The sequence below is a fragment of the Bufo bufo genome, chromosome 9, assembly GCF_905171765.1.
Source record: "Bufo bufo chromosome 9, aBufBuf1.1, whole genome shotgun sequence".
Classification (NCBI taxonomy): domain Eukaryota; kingdom Metazoa; phylum Chordata; class Amphibia; order Anura; family Bufonidae; genus Bufo; species Bufo bufo.
In genome coordinates this window covers 190,199,229-190,220,852 of record NC_053397.1, presented here as the reverse complement: position 1 = coordinate 190,220,852, position 21,624 = coordinate 190,199,229, and the positions used below count along the sequence as shown (strand labels likewise).

At 45.1% G+C, this 21,624-nt stretch overlaps 1 protein-coding gene across 6 annotated transcripts in view; it reads left to right on the top strand.

Moving 5' to 3' along the window:
- Positions 1-21,624, top strand: part of RASAL2 (RAS protein activator like 2) — a 294,933-nt gene that overhangs the window by 248,489 nt on the left and 24,820 nt on the right. For all 6 annotated transcript variants that reach the window (XM_040406661.1, XM_040406658.1, XM_040406656.1 and 3 more), the window contains 3 exons: positions 839-1,393; positions 15,457-15,601; positions 17,729-17,873. In XM_040406661.1, coding sequence (XP_040262595.1) covers positions 839-1,393; positions 15,457-15,601; positions 17,729-17,873 — 845 coding nt within the window. The remainder of the gene's footprint in view (positions 1-838; positions 1,394-15,456; positions 15,602-17,728; positions 17,874-21,624) is intronic.

Below are 21,624 nucleotides of genomic sequence, written 5' to 3'. Positions count from 1 at the left end.
GATACAATAAACTCCGGCAGGCTGGTCCTCTACCGGAACAGCCTGCTGGAAGATTTTAGCACTATGATCCAGGTAGCGTTCACTAGAGGTGATCAGATCATTACTACTTAAGGGGGCCATGCGCTTTTAATAGTTGTCAGCCTCCAGCTATTCCCTTCGACCCCCTGGAAACGTGCATGCTTGGTTCAGCCAAACATGCATGTGTTCTCAATGGAGAGATCGGGAGTATGCCACTGTCAGACCTCTCTGGCGGCAGCTTATTTCCCATAAGAACAAAGGGTCAGGCATGCTGAAAACTCAAAGATTGGCAGCACTACTCATCCCACACACACACGGGTACAGAACAGTGAAGAGGCTTGCAAGCCGGATGGTGCACGCAGATGGGGATCCTGGCTGGGGGTCCCAACACTCTTCCAGAAATTTCAATAATCCGCAGCACCCGCCGGTAGTTGGTGAAAAATGGTGATTTATTCACTCAGACAGACAGATTACAGCGACGTTTCGACCTTGGTTGGTCTTTATCAAGCTTGATAAAGACAAACTAAGGTCGAAACGTCGCTGTAATCTGGCTGTCTGAGTGAATAAATCACCATTTTTCACCAATTTACCGGCGAGTGCTGCGGATTATTGAAATTTCTGAAATCCAATCTCAGACACATCAGATAGTCAGCTGGTCCTTCTGAAATTGGGAAGTTCAGCCAACTTTGCTCTTACGCATATGGACAGTTATGATCACCTAAAAACTTGCAAGAATGCAAAGAATTTTAGGTAGGAATAAAATAATCAATGAGTAAATAATAATTTGCGGACATGTTCTAACCTATTCTTGCACCTCCAGGACAATTGCCGGCGGGCAGATAATGTATTGCGTCTGTGGATCATTGAGGCCAAGGACTTGGCCCCCAAAAAAAAGTATTTTTGTGAGCTTTGCCTGGACGATACACTCTTTGCACGCACCACGAGCAAGACGAAAGCAGATAACATCTTTTGGGGAGAGCACTTTGAGTTCTACGGTTTGCCCCCTCTGCACAATATCACCGTGCACATCTACAAGGACGTAGAGAAGAAAAAGAAGAAGGATAAGAACAATTATGTCGGGTTGGTGAACATTCCTATGGCCAGCGTAACTGGCAGACAGTTTGTCGAGAAGTGGTACCCTGTAAGCACACCTACCATAAACAAAGGCAAAACGCCGGGACCCTCTATCCGTATCAAGTCCCGCTATCAGACCATCACCATTCTGCCTATGGAGCAGTACAAGGAGTTTGCGGAATTTATCACGGTCAACTACACCATGCTGTGCTCTGTGCTGGAGCCAGTGATCAGCGTCCGGAATAAGGAGGAGATGGCGTGTGCGCTGGTGCATATTCTGCAGAGCACAGGAAGGGCCAAGGTAAGGATCGTACGCTTACAGAAGTCGTCCGCAACCTAGTTTTGCGACTGCTTCTGAACCATAGGTCTTGGTTATGGTCACCAACTAGTTGGGCAGCAAATATGTCTATGCCGGTATATACACCTGTGTATTTTAGCCTTGTGTTATATTTGACCAGGTTTGGTTCCTAAGCTTTGTGTGATAATCCTGTGCGTAAAATCGCTTGGTCCCTCCCCATGTGAAAGGAAGGAAATGCAAATAAATGTTTCTGAAAATCTTGAACTTTTTGAGCTTACTGTATGTTCACAAGTTGTACGTGAAGATTGCTGCTCTGGCATTCAGGCTTCAGTAATTCCATGTTGTCCAGGCTCCTCTTGGGACCACACAAGGAATGTTTTTTAGTTGTTTTTTTTATTATTATTATTTTGCTCAAGGTACACAGAGCCTTCAGTAGCGCAGCTGTATGTGGCGTTGTTTTCTGTTCTGGCCCATAGGGAATACTTTGCTTTGGCTAAATGTGCATGATGCAACCAGGGCCAGGACAGTGTGGACTTCAAACCATCAACTATGAAAGCAGGAAGCGTTTAAGGAACGGCAGCATTCAGCTTTAAAGGGATATTCTCATGCAGCAGATTAAAAACCCGCTCCATTCATGTGAATGGGGTTGGTATGGCAGCAAGTTCATGGATTTCTTCAAGCCCACATTCAGGTGAATAGGACGTTCTCAGAAATTTCTGTGACAAATCTGCCGCGTGTGAATATATCCTTAGGGTCTTGAATTCGGTGTATCCGTAAAAATATTCTGATTATTTGTGTTCCTTAATTTTTGGGTAATGAGCTTTTATAGAAATCTTTATACAGTGAGGAAATGTTCCCCAAACGGTGGCTTTCCATCATGCCCTGACAGTCTGTGGAGATGAGCTTGATGGGAGTTGTAGCAGCAGCTGGAGAGTCAGAAGATGGTGACCACTGCTGCAAGGGGTTGTCTCACTATGCCCTGTTAGGGTGGGTGAGGGTCTACCACTCAAGACATCCGTCTGTGAGTCAAAGCGGAGCGTTAAAGGGACACTATTCCATTTAGAACAAATGATCGCTTGTTAGCGAGGGTCCCACTGCTGGGGTTCCCACTGATCATGAGAAAGGGGGTCCGGTTCCCCCGTCTGAACGGAGTAGCAGGTGAAGCATGCAGCTCCATTCTTTCTCTATGGGGGCGGCAGCAATCTCTGACAGGCCCATTACAAATGAATCGACCCTGTGGATAGGGGATCAATAGTTCTAACTAGAACACCCCTTTAAAGGGGTTATCTAATCACTATGATGACCCACGTCATGCCCAGGTCTCTCGTATGCATTATACTTACATGCTTCTCAGCACCCGTGTCGCATGGACACCGTGACGGAGGGAACAGCCAATAGCAGGCCTCGACGGGGAGGAGCCTCCCTTGCGTCACCTGCCATGCTAGGGAGGCACATCCCTGTCGCAGCCTGCTATTAGCAGCGCCCCCCCCCCCCCCCCCCCCCCCCCCGCGCAATGGGGGGGATGCAGTGGCAGCCATGCAGGAATCCGGAGTGACACGTGTGCCGTGGAGCAGGTAAGTATAATCCATACAAGGGGCCTGGGCATTGGGGGGGGGGTCATTATAGGGGTTGGATAAGCCTTTTAAGTTTCAGTGGCCCCCACTGTAAAGGACCCATTATGTCCAAGCATGGCAGGAAAAATATATGACTTTCTTCCTGACATGACAGATGTTGACAGATTTCAGAAGCCCGACTAAGGCCTCCTGCACACGAACATGTGCGCCGCAATACACTGGTGCTGTTCCGTGGGTCCGCCAATCCGGAGATGCAGAATGGTGCAGGACAGAAGCACTGAACGGAACCCTACGGAAGCACTACGGAGAGCTTCCGTGGGGTTTCGTCCCGTACTCCCGTTCCGCAAAAAGATAGAACATGTCCCATCTTTTTGCGATCCGCTGCGGCTGCCGCACGGACGGTGTTCGTGCATTGCAGCCCGCAATTTGCGGGGCCGCAGCACGACCACGGGGCGCACACGTTCGTGTGCAGGAGGCCTAAGGCCAATGCACCTTCATTTGAAAATGGCCGTCTACCCTAACGCCTCCCCTTCAATAGAAAAGGGATTAGAAAAAAATTGGATTATATGAATTGTACATAAGTACCATCATTGTTTTACTACAACTCCTATCCTCTTTAGCCAGTCTGCAGTGTTTCTAAGCCATTCAGAAAGTTTGATGCCATGAGGTTGGGAACGTGTTAAAGACTTTTACTGTAAAGGCTCCTCTCCTCGGTTAGATGGATGTTTCCCATCTCCAGATTTCTATAAAGCCTCCCCGGATAAATGATGCTTTTTGCGGTATTTAAAAGACCGAGACCTCACGTTTGGAGACAGGGCAGACGGTAATGCGTGGAAAGAATTGCAGTCTTGGGAAGGGCTTTGTACTGATGTCAGATCTGTTATGTTCCGGCTCAGTAACCAGTGGAGATCTCGGCTCTGGAGCATCCCGCGCTCTCCAGTGACACACAGGATGCAAGTTTTATGAAACGACCAACTTTACCGATCGAGTAGCCATAAAATTGCTGATATTGGCAAGGACACTTTATGGGCTTTGCAAAGGCACCGTAACGTCGTTATTTAATCCGAAGAGGTGATTTCCCAATTAGGGAGCTTTATAAATAACCCAGAGGCCCATAGCAACCAAACACCTAATTGGGAAAGCAAATGAACTGCCATGGGAGGTGAAATACGTGTTGCTTTCGCAATTGGGGGATTGGAGGCAACGGAGGCCGGGATGCCAATATCACGGGAAGAATCCCATTTATCCCAGGACGTAAAAATCAGACATCATATCTGACAATCTCTTTCTAAGGCTACTTTCACACCAGCGTTTTTGCTGGATCCGTCATGGATCAGCAAAAAGATTCCGTCATGATAATACAACCGTCTGCATCCGTTATCCACTGATCCGTTTGTATTATCTTTAATCTAGCAATGACGGATCCGTCATGAACACCATTGAAAGTCAGTGGGGGACGGATCCGTTTTCTATTGTGTCCGAGAAAATGGATCTGTCCCCGTTGACTTACATTGTGAGTCATGACGGATCAGTTTTGCTCCGCACCACATCGCGGACAGAAAAACGCTGCTTGCAGCGTTATTCTATCCGTGATGGGAACGGAATGAAATGCATTCTGGTGCACTACGTTTTGTTCAGTTCAGTTTTGTCCCTATTGACAATGAATGGGGACAAATCGGAAGCGGTTTCCCCCTACTATTGAGATCCTACGACTGATCTCTATAGCGGAAAGGGAAAGCGCAAGTGTGAAAGTAGCCTAACAAAGCAAGAACCAGCCCTGTACCTCGTACTTTCTTTCTTTTATATGTTTTTTATTTATTCTGCATAGTCCAGTTTTCCATATTGATGACCTATTCTCAGGATCATCTAAGATCTGATCGGCGTGGTCTGGCACCCGGAAAATGAAAGGTGGAATCTGATTGGCTACTATGGTCAACGGAAGGTGGATTTAGATGTTACAGATTATCGAGACTGAACGTTCCATCGAACACATGTCCCCGACAATCTGGCCGTCTAAATGTGCAACCAACTCCTTCATCGGCTGATCTTGTTGTTCGTGCAGGCACCTAAATTATCGTTTCTGGGCAGCAGGTCGTCCTCCTGTCTAAACAGTGCAGCTGTATGAGGACAAGCGATTGCAATAGTGATCCCTCCTCCTCGTACTGTGGAGGTGATCGCTGCATGTAAATACACTTCACCCACACTAAACAAGCAGCCGAATGTCTTGAAGGAACGCTTCCTTCCCGACAATCTGCTGCTCATTGCAAGATGTAAATGAACCTTAAGCCAGTTTTCCCTTCACCAGTTTTGATAAATCTTCCTCATTATGTCCAAGCCCAGTTGTTGGACTGTATCCCAGCCTTGATGAAATCTAGTAATGGCCACAGCACCAACTGCATCCAAAATTGCCCTAAGGTGGTACGGTATCCACAAGCGACATTCATCATTATCCTGCCTTCCATAAAGGCATTAGTTCCACCAGGTTGTTTGCCTTTGGCTGGTTGGTAACTCTCCGAAAGCCTCCACCATTTTTACTAGCGGTGGCCTCGGAGTCATCTTTTTTTGTCTGCTAGCTCTTTGTGAATGGGTGCGGTACCAACCGATCTCCAGTCATCAGACAGAAGGGACTGGTTAAAGGCCTCCAGCTTTGATTGCTTAGGTCTCTCAGCTACAACTCACTCCATCGTGTAAACTCCAGGCGATGGACTCTTTTAAGATTGGCCAAACTTCAACAGCCTACACTGGGCCAACAAATGCCAAAATAGTATATAATAGTATATCTTTGGGGCGGTATACTTGTTCAGCTCCAGTTTATATTACATATGGATCCTGCAACAAATACATACCACATAATATACAGCATATGCCCAATGCCAACACTTACCATTATGGGGCAAGTGGAAAATGTGGATGTGGATGGTAAGATGGATGTGTCTGCAAATGATATGTGATTACTGATTATCATAAATTTTTGGAGATGGCCAAGGAACCCTACAGATGGCCAAACACCATCCCCATGGTCAAGCGTTCTTGTGTTTAGAAAGGGGTGTTAAAATTCAAGATGACCGATGCTTGGTTCTCCCAACATCATCTTTCAGGAAGAGCCAGGAATCTGCCATACACATCAGACCGCCAGCTGAAATTGGTGGGTTTGGCTGATGTTGCTCTAATGTCCTCGAATTCCTGAGGACACTTACAAGACGGCCCATGATCACAGTACAAATAGCTGGTGGAAGTTTTATCATTGATATTTTAACATTAAAATTGAGGAGCTGAGAGACTTTGACCTAGGCCCATTACTGTAGAGGATGGTTATTGGTGGAATTCGTGTACATGGTCTGTGACTCCCTTTGGTTTATTGATTGGTAATACGAGCATGCTTTCTATAATGCATTTGCGTTCCATTAAGAGTTTCGTTTTATTGGGTCACCATATAGTATTTCATGTTTCCTTGACAGATATCATGATGGTCTGCGCTATAGTCGGTGCATGGGACTAAGAAAATCCGTCCGCAGCCATAGTGACCCTCATAAGGGTGTCAGATGCAGTGCCCCTTTTAATGGTGCAGACTTCAGTGACCCTCATACTGGTGCCGCCCACAGTGACCTTCATAACCCCTCATAATAGTGCCAACAAATGACCTTCATAACCCCTGGTAGCCGTGTCGGTCACAGTGACCTTCATAACCCCTCGTAACGGTGCCAACCCGCAGTGACCCTCGTAACAGTGACCCTTGAAGCAGTGTCGTCCTCAATGACCCTCGTAGCGGTCTTGGCCTCGGTGACCCTCAGAAAAGTATTAGTCATCCAGCAAGGACTGCTAATACGTCCCTGGTCAGTGATCGGGGATATGCACGGAAATAAGTGATTCATCAGAGAGGCTGAATCACTGATTTCGTGCAAATCTTACCTTCTCTGCTGGGAAGTCTCGACTTATTTAGGAGACCTTATGGCATTTCAAGAGAGTATGGTGAAAGTTCAGGTATGAATGTAGTGGTGGACGAAGCATATGGTAGATGGGTTTATCTCTGACATCATTCCATTGGACTGTTCAGTGCCTTTACGTTAAATGTTACTGTACAGCGGGTTTAGGTTAGGAGATTGCCTGTATGCCATCCTGACCTTGAGGAGGGTGTTTCGTGTATGTATCGATGCACCCCTTGTCACATCTTCTTTGAGGATGAATTGTGTTCATATTCACCACATCAGCAGTGATGGCCAGTTCGCAGTGTGGGCTGCCATCTTGACTCACCCGTCCGGCGATACACAGGTAAGCCCTTACCTGTGCCGCGAGCCGGTCTGAAATCAAATGCGGTCACCGGGAGCAGGCAGTTCCGAGAACAGCCGCCGGGGGCCTTCATCGGGCTGTTCTAGGAACTGCCTGCTCCCGGTGACCGCATTTGTTTCACACCGGCACAGGCACAGGTAAGGGCTTACCTGTGCATCGCCGGACGGGTGAGTCAAGATGGCAGCCCGCATGTGTTCGCTAGCGAACACTGCGAACTGGCCATCACTGCACATCAGTACTTGTTGCCGTACTTACCAAGTACAGCGCCGTCCATTGGTTAGTGGCTGTGCTGGGTATTGCAGCGCAGCCTCATTTACTTCAATGGGACTGAGCTGCATCTAGACCACAAGACCAATGGATGTGACGTCACTGACCTAGGAAGAAGCCCCCTGGAGAGCTGCGACCTCTTCAAACAGCTGATCGACGGAGGTGCCAGGAGTTAGACGTCCACCCATCAGATACTGATGACCTATCCTGAGGTTAGGACATAAATACCGAAATCTTAGAAACCTCATTTAAACTAGTGTGACCAGAGCCTTATACAGGCAAGGCTGAAAGGAGAATACAGAAGGCAAGGAGTCTATATTTCTCAACAAAAAAAAAATGATCTAAAGACCCGACACCATTTTCCGAGTGCACACAATATAGCTGACTTGCATTTATTCTTTATCGCGCCACATTTCACCATCTGCAAGGAATCTATGAATTGATTACTCTGAAAGCCTGTGAAGTGCAATACTTTCATTTATTTATACCCTGTTTTATCCAGTAAATAGAAAATAAAAGACTGAGCTTCCTCAGCGGTTAATTCCTGTACGGGAACTTTCACACTCGCGTTGTTTGATTCCGGCAGGCAGTTCCGTTGCCTGAACTTCCTTCCTGATCAGGCAAACTGTATGCAAACACATGTCATTTTTTCTGACTGATCAGGCATTTCTCAGGATCCTGATCAGTCTGAAAAATGCCTGATTAGTCAGAAAAATGCATTGCAATACCAGATCCGTTTTTCCGGTGTCATCAGGCAAAACGGATCCGGTATTGATTTTTTTTTCGCATTTTTAAAGGTCTGCGCATGTGCAGACTGGAATACCGGATCCGTCAATGCAGCAATTTGAATGCCAGCACTAATACATTCGTATGGGAAACAAATGCCGGATCCGGCATTCAGGCAAGTGTTCCGTTTTTTTGGCCAGAGATAAAACCGCAGAATGCTGCGGTATTATCTCCGTCCTGAAAAGTCAAAAAGACTGAACTGAAGACATCCTGATGCATCCTGAACAGATTGCTCTCCATCCAGAATGCATTAGGATAAAACTGATCAGTTCTTTTCCGGTATTGAGCCCCTGTGACGGAACTCAGCGCCAGAAGAGAAAAACGCTAGTGTAAAAGTACCCTTAATGGCTAACCGAAAAGATAACACAATTGGAAGCTTTCGAGGCTGTTTGGGCTTCTTCCTTAGGCGTCTTTTAAGACTGTATCGGAAGATTCATATATTTATACCCCATAGTACAGTGATTGCTAACCTCCGGCACTCCAGCCGGGATTGAAACTACAACTCCCAGCATGCTCCATTAATTTCTATGGAGTTCTGAGAACAGCCAAGGAGGTGTGCATCTTGGGAGTCGTAGTTTTACCGGAGTGCCGGAGGTTCGCCATCACAGCCATAGTACATAGGAACAATGAGGTAGATGAGACGAGTGACGTTAAGCAGATCTGTATGAGTGGAGGAGGAAACCAACAGTTGTAGCAATTATAGATGAGGAGTGTGAAAGTTTTGTTGTTCCTCTAATGGTCCCTTTACACAGGACGACGATCTAGAAGATTGTCGGGAAGGAAGCGTTCCTTCCTGACAATCTGCTGATCGCTAGCGGAGGAGATCAATGCATTTACATGCAACGATCTCCTCCAGAGTATGGGGAGGAGTGATCGCTAACGCCATCGCTCTTCCCCATACTGTCTCGTGGTTTCCCGGCAGCAGATCGTGTTTACACAGCATAATCTGCCGCTGGGAAACGATGATATTTTGTGCTGCACAAAAGACCCAATTACCCAATGAACAAAGGTTTTGCGCGTTCATTGGTTAATCGGCGGTGCATTTACACAGCCAGATCATCGCAACGAACGTTACTAGTAACACTGGTTAGCGATAATCTGTTCACTTGTCGGCCCACTTGAGTACACACTTTAGTTATTTCGTCATTTATTTTTATTAGTGATTGTGAGCCGAAACCAGTAGTGAAGCCTAGACGTAATGGGAAGGTCCGCACCTGTTCTGTGTTTTTGACCCGCACCAGGTTTTGGCTCAAAATAACTGATGGAAATACCTGAAGTGTGAACTCGGCAATAGATATCCAGTCCATGAATGTGATGAACCCAAAAGGTCTGGAGAGGCACATTCCTTAAAGGGAACCTGTCACCGGGATTTTGTGTATAGAGCTGAGGACATGGGCTGCTAGATGGCCGCTAGCACATCCGCAATATCCATTCCCCATAGCTCTGTGTGCTTTTATTGTGTAAAAAAAACGATTTGATACATATGCAAATTAACCTGAGATGAGTCCTGTCCCTGACTCATCTCACATACAGGACTCATCTCAGGTTAATTTGCATATGGATCAAATCGGGTTTTTTACACAATAAAAGCACACAGAGCTATGGGGACTGGATATTGCGGATGTGCTAGAGGACATAAATCCATGAGATCTGATTGTGTATTCCCAGGTTCTCCTGTCCTGAGATTTGAAATTCCCATTTGATATCGATACTTCCATGTCTGTGATGTTGTGGTCATGGCTCCAAAACTGTTCCGTTACAGACAAGTCTTTCCTTTCTTATTTTACTGCGTGGCGGTGAGAGTTCATTCTTGTTCTAGGTTTTTGACCAGTTTCACCGACCTGGAGACCCCCAGTAGGACGTTTGGTACATACAATCAAACAGACCACATTTGGCGTGGCGTAGCATCCACTGGTGAATGGTCAGGGACTACTCGGTAGCAGTGATGGCTAACCTTCGGCACTCCGGCTGTGGTGAAACTACGACTCCCAGCGTGCTCCATTCATTTCTATGGCGTTCTGAGAACAGCCAAACAAGTGTGCATCTTGGGAGTTGTAGTTTTACCACAGCTGGAGTGCCGGAGGTTCGCCATCACAGCAGTAGGGGTACGGCAGGGCACGAAGGTAAGGGCAGCGGTGGTATTTATTGCAGCGCATATTTCACAAGCTGTGAGTCCCTGTTAGGCGGTAGCACTCACTTCTCAAATAGCGGAGCATAATCTCCCTGCCCCATGTTTCCATAGTCACTGCTATGTTTGTACCTTGAGCTGGTGATGTCCCCGGTGTACCAACCACTGCAGCATAACACGCGATGCATCACTTTATACCTTCCCTTAAAGGCTCTGTACGGTTTAGGCTACTTTTACATTAGCGTTTTTTAGCGGATCCGTCATGGATCTGCAAAAACGCTTCCGTTACAATAACACAACCGCATGCATCCGCCATGAACGGATCCGGTTGTATTATCTCTAACATAGCCAAGTTGGATCCGTCATGAACTCCATTAAAAGTCAATGGGGCACGGATCCGTTTTCTATTGTGCCAGATTGTGTCAGAAAAAGCGGATCCGTCCCCATTGACTTACATTGTGTGCCAGCGGATTCGTCTTGCTTTGCACCCCATTACGGACAGCGTTTTTTTTTTCTGTCAGCGATGGGGACGCAACCGAACGGAACAGAATGCATTTTGGCGCACTCCGTTTCGTTCAGTTCAGTTTTGTCCCAATTGACAATGAATGGGGACAAAACTGAAGCGTTTTCTTCCGCTATTGAGATCCTATGACTGAACTCAATAGCGGAATTGAAAACGCTAATGTGAAAGTAGCCTTAGCCTTAAAGGGAATCTGTCTTCTTGGAAACACCCCAAAACTAGGGTAAGTGCTGTATAGTGTAAGTGATGCCGAGTCCGGTTATGTCATTTTTATCTTCATACTCACTTGCGTTCTGATGCTCCAACAACAGGACTCCGGAGCTCGCGCACATAATGGAGAGGACTCAAAGAGGAGTCCTGTAAATGCATTTTACTGCTGGTTTGTGGGGGCACAGCGTCCGAATACAAGTGAGTACCACTTACACTATACATCGCTTACGTTAGTTTGGGGGGTGTTTTGGGGCTGACCGATCCCCTTTAAGGATCCCGTTAGCCGACCACACATGCCTGTATTTACCGTAAGCGCTGATCTGTCCGCACTTCTGCTTTAGTAAATAATTGTATTCCCTTATAAAATACCAATCCTGGGGCATTGTTTCTAAGAACTCTTTGTTGTGCTATTCCTATGTTATTCCTCCTAGTAGAGTGACAACTGGGTGTTATCAGTTGGGGGCGTCCAATGATGTTGCCCGATCAGTAGTGGCAGATTTAGGCTGTGCATGGTAACAACCTGTAGTCACAAACTTCCTAGAGGAATAACAGAGGAACTGCACAATGCAGAATTCTCTGAAAAGAATTGTTGTTTTTATGAGGAGTACAATTATTTACTAAGAAAGACCTTTTTAAAGGGCTTTGTCTTGGGGCTCATTCAGATGACCACATGAATGGGTCCAAATCTGTTCCGCAATTTTGTGGAACGGGTGAGGACCCATTCATTTCAATGGTGCCCCAAAAGATAGAGCAAGTCCTGTTCTTGTCCGCAAGTTGAATAGGCATTTCTCTCATAGTGCGGTCCACAAATTGCGGAATGCACACAGGTCGGTTTCCGTGTTTTGCGGATCGGCAATTTGCCGACCGCCAAACACTATGGTCGTCTAAATGAGCATGGAGAAAAAATGCCTTTTTTTTGTTACGGAAACAGTGCTTCTCTCATTCATTGGCTGTGCTATACCAGATAGAACCACTGGGCAATAGTGGCGCTGTTTCTGACTACCTGTGCATATACCCACTTGGCCCTGTCGATATCATCGCTACACGGACAGTTATAAATTAGGCACTTTGGGTTTAGGTTTTCTGCATCTACACCTGTATTTTTCAGATTTTGCCTGCAGTTAGGTTTTAAAGAGCACCTAACTGCATTAAACGGCATACTGCTTTGTGGGGTTGATCCTGCTGAATAAAATCATACCCATCCTGTGCAAATCTGTTCCTGAAAACATACTTTTATTTGTTACATTAATGAGGGTTTGAGTGCACTGAGGAGCGTGGGCCAGCACCGAAAAAGCTGAGCTGAATCCGGGGTATATCTTGTTTAATAGGGTTGGTCCTGCTGATTAAGGTTCTTTTAATATTTCGGTGCTGATCAAGTACAAAGGCGTAAGCTTTCCATTCTGAGTCTGAATACTGCTAAATGCTTTTTGTTCGTTTACAAAAGGCAAAATAAATAAATAAATAACATTTTTACTGATTAATCCCTTTGTGATCCATCTTTATGATCCTGATTACTTGCGTCGACATCTTTGAGTTAACACGCTGAGAGTACTTGGAAGGGTTTGCTGGGCTTGAATTACAGATTGTCGAGCTGTCGGGGAACGTTTCTCACTAGTAAATTCCTTTTTGTTTTTCCTGTAGTTTACATAAAGATTGCCGCAGCAAACACAATGAATGGAGGTAATTGCTCATAGAAACATCGCATAAAAAGCCGATTGTTCCGCCGCATCCCAAGATTTAATTTCAGCATAATTTTTTGTCAATTTTCGTCAGAGCGTTCCACTTATCAGAAAGCGCTCACCGAGCGGTCTTTGCACATGGCTTTCATTACAGGCACTTGTTAGAACATGTGAGCCCCAGCAGAAGTTTGGGAACCTGCAGACAATGTGAACAGCGCTCATATTAAAGGGAATGTGTCGCCAAAAATTTTATCTGCCAAGAAAACCAGAGAGCATCACATATCCTTTTTGATCGCAGATTTTTAATTTTTTTGTGCCTCTTGCCTGAGCTGTTAGAAAATTGCTTTACGGCAGCCCCATGGGACATAGACACAATGGTCAGGAGGGGACGTCAGTGACTTCTATGGGAGAGTTTTCTGGGCATGATCAGTGACCTGTGCGGAGGTCAGGAGGGAGGAGATAAGATATGATATCGCCTATTGTGAATGTTGGATCCTGTCTTATCTTTGCGCAGAGGTGATATCAATACAGGCAGGATTAGACTGACAGATAAGCGGATAACTGCAGTAAAGTGATCCGTACAGACCAAGAATTGGTGCCTATTATTAGGCATAGTGTCCAGTGCAAAAACGGCAGAATTTTATTGTTTCTGTTTAAATATAAATTAAAAATAACCACCAAAATTCTTTAAAAATATGTTAAACATAAAAACGTGATTTAAACAATGTCATTTTCTGACGGCACATTCCCTTTAAAATCCAAGTTTTCCCCAAATATCTGTAGTGTTCCAGTATGTGTTACACTGCAGCCATCACTTAGCGACAGGTCGTCTTCATGGGGATGATTACAGCTCCCTCCTCGTTAGCACTGGAATGCCTTTGTTGCATTATAAGATTGATAAACTAATTATAGGGTTCCCCGAGATAATTTAGAGAAGGACCTGTCACCACTTCTCACATGTCTTTTCCTAGTAAATCCTCACATTCCTTATAAAATAACAATTATTTCTGAAAGCTGTGTATTGTGCAATTCCTCTGTTGTTCCTCCTGGAAATTGATATATAAATTAGCATTACCAGTCCCAGTGTCCGATCGCTGTTGCCCCAGTGTCAGACTCTGTGTGTGTGAACACACCTTATTGAAAAGAGGGATTGGGACCCAAATGTCAATGTATATGTACATTCTGAGGAGGAATAGCAGAGGAATAATATAATGCTCTAGAATAGATTGGCATTTCATAGAATACAATCATTTTACCAAAGCGTATCTGTTGTTCCAGATAACTTTTCAGAATAAGCTGCCGAGTGTATACATGAGTGGCAGCGCTATATCTGACCATTATATCGCTTGTAGCTGGCATTTTTAGCAGTTTTTCCCTGTGCAGTGTACATCTATAATTCTCAGTTGTCCCTAAGTTGGTGGGTGTAGACTAGCGGTAATGATGCCTGCACATAGAGTACTCATTGAGAGTTTGGAAGCAGAATCTCCTGTCTCTTTCACTTAGAAGCAGCGTATAGGACATTGTAGAGAAGTACTGAGCTGTATATATGTGAATAAACCACTTGGGGTGACATAGAACACTTACTATTAGCTGCTGAATCATGTCTCTGTGTGTGTGTCTCTCTCTCTCTGCTGCTTACTGCTCCTCCTATCTTTTCATAGACTTCTATGGGATGATATAATCTGATCCCTCAGTGAGCTGACAGATTTATCACAGAATTCAGAGAGAATGTTAGTTTAAAACGGGGTGAAAAAAAAGCTGAGGACCAGAAAACAAGACATTTTCCTCCGATAAGATTTACTGTATTACAAAGTTTCTGATGTTCATTTTTACTATTGATTTCTGCAAAGTTGTGTGACATGATGGAGACGGTATAAGCTTTTCCCTACTACTGTCCTCAGACACTGGAGCCTTCGCACTTGCTGTTAACTCAACATTTGCCAAATAAAGATTTACAGATAGTAGTAATGAATTTCGGTGACCAGCTTTAGGCTCTAAAGTTAGGTTTTTGTCGGAGGGGGCCCCCCAGTTGTCTGTGGTCCTTGTCCTTCAGCATGTTCTGTAGTAGCTCTCATGGCTTTTCTAATGTAGGAAGAAAAGACCTGTTCTGTGTCACCCTAGTAGAGGTGTAGCCCCCTCCGGATAATCCGTCACCTCTCTTTCCGCACTTCTGTAACCTCACTGGTTAAATCGCGACTATTTGGCAGACAGCGGCGTGCGAATGATGTAGGCTGTGATGAAATGCCTAGAGGTTACTCTATAAAATTTACACAAACCATATTATTTCTCAGTCATTTTTGTTCATATCAGCTCTTCATATTTTTGTGAATCCCGTAAGGCCTCGTCCGGCATGTATGAGACTGCAGAGTATGGGTCTACGGTGACCATTGCACTATACACAAGCATCATAATGCTATGGCGATAAGGAATTAAAAAGCTATAACATATTCACCGTCTCTTTATAGTTATAGGGATGAGCTGTAATACCAGACATCGCCTGTAGGCATGCAAGGCGCTGTTTCTACTAGAGAAACAAAAAAGCAGAACATTTTCTCTAATACGTGACCGCAAATTTAGGAGCCAAAGTTAATGAAATATTGTTTCTTATTCATTAGGACTTCCTGACGGACCTGGTGATGTCAGAGGTGGACCGATGTGGGGACCATGATGTCCTAATCTTCAGGGAAAATACACTCGCCACTAAAGCCATTGAGGAGTATCTGAAGTTGGTCGGTCAGAAGTACCTGCACGATGCCCTCGGTAAGCGCAGAGGTTTCTGTACTTGAGTTGCAGCGGGTATCGAAGTCTCAATACTTCTTCGATACTCTGATACCTGGTTTGGTTCGATATTGGGATTGCCCAGTTTTTTAAACTAAGCTGCGCTATGGCACAGATTAATACTGGTTCCTGTCAGAGAACATGGTGCATGCGCAGTGCGACACTCTCCATGTTCTCATCAGTGGCTGTGCGGTGAAGAAGAAAGGAGGGCATCCCTCCCTTCCAACAATGAAAGTGCTGAGGGGGAGTCAGGGGGGGACTGTGAAGCCGCCGGTCATTGCACCCCCAGTGGGCTGAGGGTGGGAATGGTGCGCACCTCGGAGCGGAGGGTTCCGCTTCCTTCCTACGATCAGCGCCACGGCCAGCCAGCAGCATAGAAGAACATCGAGATAATGGGACTCATTAATCCCAATGAGATAAATTATTGGTTCACTTTTTATGAGGGTACATTCACATGACCGTGTGTAATCCTTTTCTATTTTGCGGTCTGCAAATAACGGAATCATGTGTCCGTAATTTGTTTCTGCATCCGTTACGTTCTGTGTGTGAGCATTTTGCAATAGTCATATCAGAATGCACCAAGCTCAGGGGGCAGGGACTTCAATTACACGGAAACGGATCCCCAAAAAACGGATGCCAGATAGAATGGTTTCCGTATGTCTTCCGCAATTTGCGGATCCATTGACTTGAATGGGGCTGTGGACCGATCAGTGCGGTCAATAGTAGTACAAGCGTCATATTTTTGCGGACATGAAATGTGGAAACACAGATGCGGACAACGTTCAGTACATTTTTTCACCCATAGGAATGAATGGATCCGCATCTATTCCGCAAAATGCAGATCGGACGCGGATAAGATTATACGGTCGTGTGAATGTTCTCTTACAGCGAACGTCCATGTGCCTCACATTAATAGTAAGTAACCCCATCATGTACCTCCACACATAATGGGCATCGTGGGGTACATGATGGGGGTATTTACTATTACTATAAGGCACACGGTGTTATTATTTCACAATGAACATTAAGGACGCATTCACACGACCGCGCCGTGTTTTGCGGTCTACCAATTCCGCAATTTGCCTATTGGACAAGAATAGGACATGCTCTATATTTTTTGCGGGGCCGCGGAGCGGAACAACGGATTCAGACAGCAGATGATGTGCTGTCCGCATCTTTTGCGGCCCCATTGAAATGAATGGGCCCGCGCCCACTCCGCAAAATTGCGGTACGGATGCAGTACCATTCATACGGTCATGTGAATGAGCCCTAATAGTAAGTAACCCCACCATGTACCTCCTCACATAATGGGTAACATGATGGGGATGTTTGCTGTGAATATGAGGCACACGGTTAATCAGTTTGGACTTCTGTGTGCCTCACGTTAATAGCAAGTTAACTCCATCATGTACCTCCACATATTAACCCCATGTTGTCCATTATGTGAGGAAGTACTTGATGGAGTTCCTATTAATTCGAAGCACATAATTTTATCATTTTAGACTTCCACGTGCCTCCCATTAAGGGCTCATTCAGACGGCCGTATGCTGTCCGCAAAAATGCGGATCCGTTTTTTTTGCGGATAAGATGCTGTCCCATTCACTTCCTTGGGGCCCTTTTCTTCCATTGCACGGCTCAGCAAAAAAATGAAACATGTCGTATACTTGTCCGTGAAAATCAGGACATGACCCTATTGAAGTCTACGGATCAGCAAAAAAACGGAATGCAATCCGTTTTTTTTTGCGGACATGCTGAACTGTCCACAAAAAAAAACGTATCCGCATTTTTGCAGACAGCATACGTCCGTCTGAATGAGCCCTATTAGTAAGTCAGCCCATGAAGTACCTCCTGACATAATGGGCAATCGTTAATTTGTGCAAAAAAATACTCGCACATTAACCCCATGTTGCCTGGCGACAGGGATTTATTTTTGCTCATGTGTGGTATAGAGTGTCCTCAAAACGGAACTAAACATTGTGGCATGGTGCCAGCTGTATTGTGTGCGCTGTTCTGCTGGCAGTTTTAGGTGGTTGCTATATTTGCAGTGTTTTTCCCTCTCGCGCGCTCTCGCCATTTCTCACCCTGTAAATCTCCTGTTTCCTCTCCCAGGAGAGTTTATCAAGGCCCTGTATGAGTCAGACGAGAACTGCGAGGCTGATCCCGGTAAATGTTCTTCTAGCGAGCTCGCCGAGCATCAGAGCAACTTGAAGATGTGCTGTGAGCTGGCGTTCTGTAAAATCATCAATTCCTACTGGTGAGTGAGTCGGTGAGGAATAACGGTAACGGCACAACGTTATATGGAGAGATGCTCCAGAATTGGTATTACGTGGGGAAAGCAAGTAGTTACTAAATGGCCCCATTACACGATTATTTTTTTGCGGTTTGGATGCGGACCCGTTCATTTCAATGGGGCCGCAGAAAATGCCAACAAGCACACCACGTTCTGTCCGCGTCCGTATGTGCGTTCCTCAGCACCGCAAAAAAGATAGAACATCTACGATTCTTGTCCGAATAGGCATTGTTACAATGGATCCATAGAAAGAAAAAGACAGATGCAGCACGGACCGGACCGGAAAATACATACGGCCGTGCGAATGCCCCCCTAAGAGACATGTCAGGAGAGGTTCAGTCCTGGAAACCCCTTTAAGCTTTGTGCACTTTGTATCTTCTGGGAAGATTTTTGTATCCTCTCGGGCAGACAAGCCTATGAATTGCAGCTCTGGAGCCATATCATCGGATCGGGGACTCCCTGCCGTTGGATTTTTTCATTCTTTGGCGCTAATCCCTAGCTCCTGTCAACCCAATTGTAAAAGCCAGTTGTGGAGTAATGTCAGCTTAGGTCCCCCTCCTATCCCCCAGTTGTGTTATTTGACGGCAGAACTTCCTTGTGCGCGCGTCCATGGATCGGGCCGTGACCGAGCCAAACCACGTGCCTGAGAACAGCTCGCCAAATCCACGAAAGCCCTCCAGTCATTAAGCCCTCTTAAATCTCCCTGATATCTTCATAATTTTGGGGATTGTAGCCATATATCTTATTACCGGTCACTCTCTTCACCCCTTTACTCTTAAGGTCATGGTAGTCTAAGCCAATTATTCTCATAATATGTCTGAAGGTGATGATTTCTTTATGTGACCTCAAGCGAAGAGCCCTCTATGCTTACATCTAGTGTCTGTGCTATCTGGATGCTACAAGATTTTACTCTACCTTCTGTATAACTAAGGTTACTTTCACACTTGCATCAATATTTTCCGGTATTGAGATCTGTCATAGGGTAAATACCGGAAAAAAACGCTTCCATTTTGTCCCCATTCATTGTTAATCGGGACAAAACGTAACAGAACAGAATGCTCCAAAAAGCATTCCGTTCTCATACCGGAGAGCAAACCGCAGCATCCGTCCCCGGATCTGTCCCCCATTGACTTTAATTGGAGTTCATACCGGATCCGTTCATAACGGATGCAGATGCTTCCGTAACTGATAATACAACCGTTTTTGCTGAACCCTGCCGGATCCAGTAGAAACGCTAGTGTGAAAGTAGCCTAAAGAGACCGACAAAGGTGAAGCTGTTTTTTAGGAATTTTTATATATTTATAGCATAGCCACACCCCAGACATAGATGAAACGCTGTGTTTTAAGAAACCTTATAAAAGCAGTATTTAAAGGCTATGTACACCTTCAGGGGCAATTTTTGTTTATGATTGCATTATACTGATTTTTGGCTAAAAATCATATTTTCAATTGGCCTTTATTAAAAATCTTGAGCCATTCTGTCACAAAGGGTTAAAGTGTAACTGTCATGTTTTCATCAAAAAATCCATTTTAGCATATGTTACTGCTGCAGCAGCATTATGCATAAAGCAATCTTTAGTTTCTTCACATACCACTGTTTTCCTTGAGTTTTTCCCTTCGTCACGGCTGTTTAAACATTTACAATATGAAGACCTTCTCAAAATGGCTGCTCTGCCAGTTCTGAGGCCAAAACTGCTTTCCCTCACTTCCCATACACACTTGCTGTAGCCAGCAGCTCCCTGCCAGCCAATCAGATTGGATTACTGAGAGACACGCCTCCTCACTCTGAACCCTATAATGCAGGCATGCTGTGTGTGAAGGACCGCCCCCCCCCCCCCCCCCCCCCCCCGTCTTCCTGTCTTCTTAGCCAGAGACAGACAAGCCATAGCAACTGTCTTTTAAGGGAGCAGTGGAAAGGGACAGAGGGCAATTAATGAAATCTGTTATTATAAGGTAATTACAGATCTTTTGACAATCACTGACAGAATAACTCAGGTATACATGCCTAGCTCTAATAAAAAAAATATCACCGTTACTCTTTAACTGTTTTTCTAACGGGTACTTTCACTTTGTCATCTAATAAACCTTATCTCTTAACTACTAAGAGGTCATAAACACTTATTTAAGCCCCATTCTTATCAGTAAGATAACAACTGAGCTATAATGATGTTTATAATGTCAGAGAGCAGAGATAAGGAGTCCGTCAGCTCTCCAACTGACAGAAAAGAGAGAAAATCCACAGTCTGCTACTAGAGCATCTCAGCTCTGTACAGAAAAAAGGATTCCATATTTTTAATAAAGACCAATTAAAAATATTATTTTTAGTTTAAAAAGTACAATGCAATAATTAAAAAAAAAATGCCCCCAAAGGTGTACATAGCCTTTAAAAGGATTCTGTCACCTGGATTTTAGCTACCAAGATTTTCACATCACTACATCAGTCTCTACGATTTCATTTAAAATATACTGCTCTTACCCCCATCTGTCTTGTCATTTAGGTTAAAAATCGCTTTTATTAAAATGCAAATTACCTTTATAAGGAGCCCAGCCGCGCCCATTATCTCGGAGCCCAGCACCGCCCCTGTGTTAATTATTCACTCCTCTCCTCGCTTTTTTTTTTTTTCCAGTGTGCTGTAATCTCGCATATGTGCCCTGGTTACACTGGTCCAGGCCCGCGCGGTGTCCTGGCAGCAGCTTCACGCGCGCATCCGCTGGCTGTCTGCGCACTTTGCTCGACCCGGAAAGGAAGCTGCTGACAGGACACCGCGTGGTCCCGGACCAGTGTAACCTGGGCGCATGCGCGAGATTACAGCTCACTGGAAAAAAAAAATGAGGCGTGAATAATTAAGAGGGGCAGTGCTAGGCTCAGAGATAATTGGCTCGGCTGGGCTCCAACGGACAGAGGAGCATCCCCTTCGGCTCCTTTATAGAGGTAATTTACATATTAATAAAAGCGATTTTTACTCTAAATGACAAGACATGTGGGGGTAAGAGTAGTATATTTAAAAGCGAAATAGTGGAGACTGATGTAGTGATGTGAAAATCTCGGTAGTTAAAATCCAGGTGACAGAATTCCTATAAAGTGTACTTAAACGTTCACCTAAAAATTTTTGAAAGTGTTAGAAATAACCTAAAAATATTTTTCCCAGTATACTTCATTTTTATTTTATTTTTTTACCACCAAAAGAGGCCTCGGTACGGATACTGATTTGTATTATATGCGCTGCAGTGAGTGCTCCAGCCTGTACCTTCAGCTGAAAGCTCTGCCCTAGGTCAGTGCAGGATACTCTGCCCAGAGATTCAGCGGAGCGCAGCGAGGACAGGCAGGAGGCGCGAACTTCAGAAAATAGGGGCTCATTCAGATGACCGTTTAATTGAGTTCCGCAATTTTGGCGAACAGGTGTGGACTCGTTCATTTCAACTGGGCCGCAAAAGATGCAGACAGCACACCGTGTGCTGTCCGCATCCGTTGTTCTTTTCCGCAGCCCCGCAAAAAAAAATATAGAGCACGCCTTATTTTTGCGGACAAGAATAGGCACTTTCTATCATAGTGCCGGCCATGTGCGGTCCACAAAATGCGGAATGCACACAGGCCGGTATCAGTGTTTTGCAGATCAGCAATTTGCGTACCGCAAAACACTACGTCCATCTTAATGAGCCCTAAATAAATTATGTATATTAGAAAAAATAATTTTTAAGGTATTTCTAACACTTA